Source organism: Fusarium phalaenopsidis, assembly GCF_050370095.1.
Source record: "Fusarium phalaenopsidis strain FUZ10S chromosome Unknown contig_32274, whole genome shotgun sequence".
Classification (NCBI taxonomy): domain Eukaryota; kingdom Fungi; phylum Ascomycota; class Sordariomycetes; order Hypocreales; family Nectriaceae; genus Fusarium; species Fusarium phalaenopsidis.
The window spans coordinates 636,499-643,698 of NW_028145419.1; the positions used below are offsets into that span (position 1 = coordinate 636,499).

Consider the following 7,200-nt stretch of genomic DNA (forward strand, 5'->3'; position numbering starts at 1 on the left):
TTGGACTATACGAAGCTGGATGTTCTTCTCATCGCTGCCGGTACCTTTTTTGCCATTGCCTCGGGAATTCCCTTTCCCCTCCTGGGCATCGTTTTCGGTGAATTGATCAATGATCTCAACACAACGACCTGCTCCGAGTCCGCAACGGCGTCGAGCGATGTCACAGATAGCGTGCGACGGAAGGTGTTCTATGTCATCTACCTCACCATCGCCAACTTCTGCTTCATATACATCCACTGTAGCTGCTGGAGTTTTGTCAGTGAGCGCATCGCCCGAAGATACCGCCGACGCTTCTTCCAGAGCATCGTCAGACAAGATACGGCCTATATTGAAGGACTCCCCTCTGGCGATGTCATATCACGGTTGGTGCGCGACGTTGAAGTCGTGCAGTCCGGTACCTCTGAGAAGGTCGGCATCCTGATTTCAACGGTCTCATACTTTGTCACCTCGTACGTCGTCGCGTTCATCAAAGCCCCCACGATCGCGGGCATGCTGGTCTCATTGGTGCCCTGCTACTTCTTGATGTCGTACGTTGGAGGTTGTTTCATCAAGAAATACTCGAATCGTATCAACGAACACGTCGATGCCGCCACTACGATTGCTTCCTCTAGTCTATCACATCTGCCACTCGTCTGTGCCTTTAGCTCTGGCGATCGTCTTGTGAAGCTATTCTCTGATCACCTTCTCGGGTCACGAATGGACGCTCTCAAGAAGGCCGGCACTCATGCCGTTCAACTGGGTCTCCTGTACTTCATCGCTTACAGCTCCAATGCTTTAGCATTTTGGGCTGGTTCTCGTTTAATCGCCGACTCGGTGGAATCAGATCGAGCTGACGTATCCGTGGGTGCGGTTTACACTGTCATTTTCGTCCTAATCGACGCGTCTTTTATTCTCAGTCAAGTTGCACCATTTGTTCACACCTTCGCCGCTGCCGCCGGCGCGTCCGATCGACTGCAATCGGTCATACACAGGAAGTCTCGTATTAACGGCACGTCAGAGACAGGCGCCAAATCTGCTCCCTTCGGTGAGGAGGACGTTGTCTTTCATGACGTGCACTTCACCTACCCCTCTCGTCCTGATGTGCCTGTCTTGAATGGAATCAACCTGAAGATCCCCCCTCGGAGGCATACAGCGATTGTGGGACCATCTGGAGGTGGCAAGTCTACCGTGGTGTCGCTTCTTGAGCGTTTCTATGATCCTTCAACGGGTGAACTGCTCATCGGTGATCAAAGCTTTCGGAATTTGAACGTCAAGTACCTTCGAGGCAGTATCGGATATGTACAGCAAGAACCAACACTGTTCGACCGCTCCATTCTGGAAAACATTGCCGACGGGTTGGCGAATTCCTCCAACGAGGGTCACAGGGATTTAGCTCCCTTTGTCCTGGATTCCACGCTGGCTGATCTGGCAGCAAGCATACGCAATGGCACAGCGGAAGAAGAAGCCATTGAAGGGTATGACCCCAGAGTAGCTAGAATTGTTGCACTTGTTCGACAAGCCGCAGCGAGTTCAAATGCCTTGGCCTTCATTGAAACACTCCCACACGGCCTGGCCACCAATACAGGCTCTGCCGGTAGTCAACTGAGTGGTGGACAGAAGCAGCGAGTTGCCCTTGCACGCGCCCTGGTTCGTGAACCCTCGCTTCTTATTCTCGATGAGGCGACAGCAGCATTGGACTCGAACAGTGAAAGCCTGATTCAGGATGCGCTGGCGAAACTTCAAGACCGCGTCACCATGGTATCAATCGCTCACCGATTGGCAACCGCCAAAGATGCCCACAAGATTGTGGTCGTTGACAAAGGCCAAGTAGTTGAAGAGGGTTCTCACGCTGAACTAGTTGCGAAAGGCGGCGCTTATGCTAAGATGGTCAAGTTCCAAAACCTAGAGACTGTGGATATGCCAGCGATCCCTAAGGCGTATGTGAGCCGCGACACCAGTTCTTCTATCCACGGCGAATTGGATTGCTCGGGTGCCAAAGAAGTGGTGGCCGATGTTAGCCTTTCTAAGACCCCTGGAGAGGAAACGAAGACGCAGACCGGGTCAGGCGAGACGGTGGAGGATGGTGACAAACCAAAGCCCCCCAGGTGGTTCACCTTGAAGTTCACATTCGCTTTGGTTCGCCCCAATTTGGGCTACCTCGTCCTCGGTCTTTCTGCATCTGTCGTTATTGGTGGCAGTTACATAGCGGAAGCTGTCATCTTCGGGCACACCATCAGCAGCTTAAGCCTTTGCACCGGGGCCGATAACATCCGCCACGGAGGACACTTGTATGGACTTTTGTTCTTTATCATGGCTTTGGTCGAGTTCTCGGCAAACATTGTCAGTGGATGTGCATTTGGCTGGGCTGCCGAGAAGATCCTGACCCGAATTCGAATCCTCTCTCTTCGATCTCTCTTAAGCCAGACCATAACATGGCACAACACGGATGGCCGCACTCCCGGAACGCTGATTAGTTATATCATCAGCGATGCCAGTGCACTGAGCAATATTTCTGGCTCTACGATCGGTCTTCTCCTTGCCGCCGCTGTCAACCTGGTTGCTGGACTCGTCGTTTCCTTTGTCCTCGCGTGGAAGATCGCTATCGTGCTCGCCCCATGCATCCCGGTCCTCCTTGCTTCGGGCCTGATGAAGCTTCGCACGCAAGCCAAGTTCGCCGAGCGACATCAGAAGGCATTTGCTCAAGCAACTTCCATCACTGTCGAAGCCGTTGACAACATTCGGATAGTGTCCGCTTTCTCCTTGGAGAGGCAGTCGAACGCGCGGTATGAGCTAGCATTGCGAGAACCCTACCGCGAGACCCTGCGTTCAATTGCATTCGGCAACATTTTCTTAGCCCTGGCCTTCAGTATCAGCAATCTCGTCTATGCTCTGGCTTACTGGTGGGGTACCCGACAAGTGGTGGCCGGTCTCTATTCCCAAACCCAGTTCTTTATCATTCTGCCTGCTCTTCTGTTCAGTACGCAGTCATGCAGTCAGATGCTTGCCCTTGCACCCGACATTTCCAAGGCAGGACTTGCTGCATCCAACATTACGGAGCTGCTCACTACAAGGTCAGCGGATGACGAGCTGAACTCTCAGAGCTCAGGCAAAAACCACCGTGACTACAAACTGCTCCTCTCTGAGAAGCCCCATGACATGGAGGCGGCAGATTCCAAGCCAGACGGAATGGTTCCCGGCATGCCAGTTTCATCCGGTCAGGGCATGAACATTCAGTTGCAAGACGTCCACTTCGAGTACCCGTCACGACCGGGGCAGCCGGTACTCTGCGGAGTCAACTTGAACATTCAGGCTGGCCAATTTTGTGCCTTGGCTGGTTCCAGTGGATCGGGCAAGTCTACAATCTTCGCAATGCTGGAGCGGTTCTACCGTCCTAACCGTGGAGCCGTGCTGATGGACGGGACCGACATCACACGCCAGCTTGGAACCGAGTTCCGAGACGATATAGCTCTTGTTCCCCAAGAGAACGTACTCTTCGAGGGCTCCATCGCCTTCAACCTTGGCCTAGGCGCTCGACCTGGCCACCAGCCAAGCCAGGAGAAGATGGAGGAGGCTTGTCGCGCGGCCAGTATTCACGACGTGATCATGGCGCTGCCCGAAGGTTACCAAACAAAGTGCAGTCACGATGGCAAGCAGTTTTCTGGCGGTCAGCGACAGCGACTATCGATCGCACGTGCTCTATTGCGCCGCCCACGTCTGCTGTTGCTCGACGAGTCTACCAGCGCTTTGGATGGCGAGTCAGAGAGGAGGATCCAAGACGCGCTTATGGCTTTGCGAGGTCGCACAACTATCATCGCTATCGCGCATCGCTTGAACACCATCCAGCGTGCCGACCGCATCTACTTGATCGAGGGAGGTCAGTGTGTGGAGCAGGGCACCCATAATGAGCTTATTGCGCGCAGCGAAACATATCGCACAAGTGTCATCCAACAATCCATCCAATCCTGAAACACCACAGGCTTCGTTGTGCGACTTGTGGAATATTAATATTTGCCATAGATCGATGTATTAATACCACCGGTGACGCCGAATCATAGAAGCTCTAGCTGCTCATTCATGTGAAGATCTACTGTACTGTGCTTTGGAGATCGGTCCGGCAATTCCCTGCTTGGTCTTCCTAACTCCGTTTTGCCGGTCTCCAGGCCTTGTGTCTGCCGAACTACCCTGTGTCTGCCCAGAGGAGATGGTGCTGGTGGCGATCACCCAGACCTCGGCAAGCTCGGGTACCAGGCGAGAAATTCGCCCTCTTGGCAAGGAGAATTTTTTGCTCCGCTCTGCAAGCGAAATGCAGCCACGCCCCAACTTGCCCAAATCATAGCTCAAGCTGCGTGTGTTATCTCCCTCTTATATCCAGAGCAGCCATCACTTAGAAAGGGTCCACCTTTCCGAGAGGGGGAATTTCTCGAGTTTTTACGGCATGTTCTTTGGCTGCACAGTTTTTATGAAGCTGTCACATTCAGATCTTATCAATCAGACATAATTTTTATCGTTGAGTAAAATTACGCTGCATAAATAAATATACAATACACACAGTGGTTGCATAACGGCATTGGCCAGTATCCATGTCAGCCAAGACTGACATCATCATGTGCACAATGGTTTGCATGCAGGTCAGCCAAAATTACACACTATATATTAAAAAGTTGTTACAATTTCCATAACTCTTGACGCGTGCGCGATATGCTCGCCAATGTAACAATACGGGTGAAGTAAACTTTCTGGCACGAGACTGCTATGCTATGCTAGTGCAAAGTATCTCAACTAGATCACAGTTCCCTTGTTCTGGGCCTTGTTCACGTTGTAGTTCTTCCACACAGCAACGCAAGGGATGGCCAAGACGAGAATGGCGGTAGCGGAAATGCAGTTGTACTTCTGGCTGTATCCCCAGGCGTAGTTGATGGCATCGCGCGTGGCGTTGCCGGGGGGGTACAGCATCTGAGTTTGTGCACCGCCAAGGTAGATTAGAGACCAGTCGGCAGCCGATTCCTGAGGGAGCCGGTCTTGAAGAGCGTCCGGGAATGTGTTCGTATAGATAGCGTTAGCCACAGCAAAGCCAATGGCTCCGCCGAGACTTGCAAACAAGTTGAGCAGGGCCAGCATCATGGGCACGCCGTCGCGGTCAGCCGAGGCCATGACAGCCATATCCTCGCCGATGACAAGAGTACCGCCGGCAAAGGCGATGAAGATCTGGCACATGATGACGTAGCCAATATCGTCGTCCTCACCTCGAAAGTGAATCATGAGGCCTGCTCCCAGAAACATCAGAGGGAGGCCAAAGAAGAGACAGGCATACTTGAAGTGCTTGGTGTGGCGGATGTAGACTCCGAACACGACACCCCAAAAACAAGACCCAATGTTGTAGATCTGGGTCATGTATCCTGTATCGGAAATGTCGAGGTTGTAGACAACTTGGACAAAGTAGTAGAAGTATTGGTCCCAAGAGTAAAAGCTGAAGTACAGAATAGCAGCAAGCAGGCAAGCTCCGAGTACAGTTCGGTTCTGCAAGAGCTCCCACCGAATAAAGTGCCTTCGGGCACCATACTTCTCCCAGGCGGCAAAGACGAAGAACAGGAGGAAGCCGATGACGACCATGGCAATAAAAGTGGCTGAGGAGTAGCCAGCACGACCATTACTGGTAAGGCTGAAGGGCAGAAGGAACAACACAAAGGCTGCAATAAGAAGGAATGCGCCAATGATGTCGAATTCGTGCAGGTAGAAGATGATGGATTGAGTGGTGGTGCGACCGCTTGGCGTCCTAACAAACAGGCCCATCTTCTCCGCCTTCATCTGGAAGAACTTGAAGACGATAGCCAGTGGGACGAAGACAGCCGTCATGATGATGCAAAAGGCACCCACCGCCCAGCGCCAAGATGCATTCTTGATGAAGGACTGAGCCGCAAGAGGACCTGTGAAAGCCGTGCAGATGAAGGGCGTGCTGACAAAGGCAAAGGCAAAGGCACGGTTGCGCAGACCCGACGTGTCGGCAACGAACACATCCATGATGAAGTAAATGGCGTAGTAGCCAATCCAGTATAGCACGTAGCCTGCCGCATAGCCGTCAGGGCCATTGCAAGAGGCGATGATGATCATGCCTAGGAGGTAGACGGCGACAGCGATGAGGAAGCCCTCAGCTCTGCCCCAAAGGTTGAGGATTTTGGCAATGGGCAACTTGAGGACGCCACCAATGATGGAGGACAGGATTTGAGCGGTGGCAATCTGGGGGGCGTTCTGGAAGTCTGAGTAGGCGTAGTAGGTAACGTTGTTGAGGATCGACTGTTGGAAGGCCAGCATGAAGAAGCAGACCCAAATCCTAACTGCTTGTTAGTCTATAAGTTTCGGAATGAATCTATAACAGATTCTAGAAAAGACGTCGGACACTAGGCAGACATAATGAGCACTGGTGATGGACGGGACAGCACATACCAAGCATAGGTGATATAAACGGTTTTTTTTGACCACACCAGAGCCGCGGCTTCAGCCTTTTGGATACCGATCGGGGCGTCAGCCGTAACATTGGCACCATTTTCGATAACCTCCTTCTCGTTCTTCTCCTCCAGGCTCAAGTCGGTGGACGATGGTCCGTAATCCAAGACGCCGCCTTGTTCCGGCACCTTGGTCGACTGGGTGGTTTCATCGGGACCATTGGAGTCGTCTGTAGGTGCGGCGCTTCGTCCGCGAATCCTGTCAAGGACACCCATGATGGATGGCAGAGGCTCAGGATAAGATTCTTCAGATAATCGCAGATTGATAAGATAAAGCAAGGAAGAATGGGGTCTCACGCAGCCATGAGAGAAGCCAATATATATCATCCTCCCAAGACCCACAAACCCCACGAGCCCCCGCGGGCGAGGAGACACATGATGTGACTTTTTAGGTCAGCGACCGTAGTCGGCAGCGGTAATATGCAGTGCTTGCAGCCCCGATGCTGGAATGGCCGGGTCGACCGGCACGGGATGGTGGGGAAGGACCACGAGGGTTCTGCCTGAACGAAGTAACCTAAACGACCAACTGAGATGGATGTCTTTGTTGGTTCGATCCTTCTCAATCGGCCCGCAGAATTAAGGGGCGGGTACTCCGTAGATCACCAAAAAAAAAACACGCACGCGACTCCAAATTCACCCACACCTCAGCTTCAACACAACACAACGAGATCACTTCGAGTGACAGTGTATGTCAGGGCTTGGCCGGAAGCGCAGTGCATTT

The 7,200-nt window shown here is 52.6% G+C and overlaps 2 protein-coding genes across 2 annotated transcripts; one reads left to right on the forward strand and one right to left on the reverse strand.

The window, feature by feature from the left end:
* On the forward strand, positions 1–3,945 carry LRP88_00306 (multidrug resistance protein 1, 2, 3; the record flags this gene model as incomplete). The annotated part of the gene is made up of 1 exon (XM_083237022.1): positions 1–3,945. One exon carries the CDS (start codon positions 1–3, stop codon positions 3,943–3,945), a length of 3,945 nt encoding a protein of 1,314 aa, XP_083107391.1.
* An 813-nt stretch (positions 3,946–4,758) lies between these two features.
* Positions 4,759–6,695, reverse strand: LRP88_00307 (uncharacterized protein; the record flags this gene model as incomplete). The annotated part of the gene is made up of 2 exons (XM_083237023.1): positions 4,759–6,307; positions 6,421–6,695. 2 exons carry the CDS (start codon positions 6,693–6,695, stop codon positions 4,759–4,761), a joined length of 1,824 nt encoding a protein of 607 aa, XP_083107392.1.
* Between the last annotated feature and the right edge of the window lie 505 nt (positions 6,696–7,200).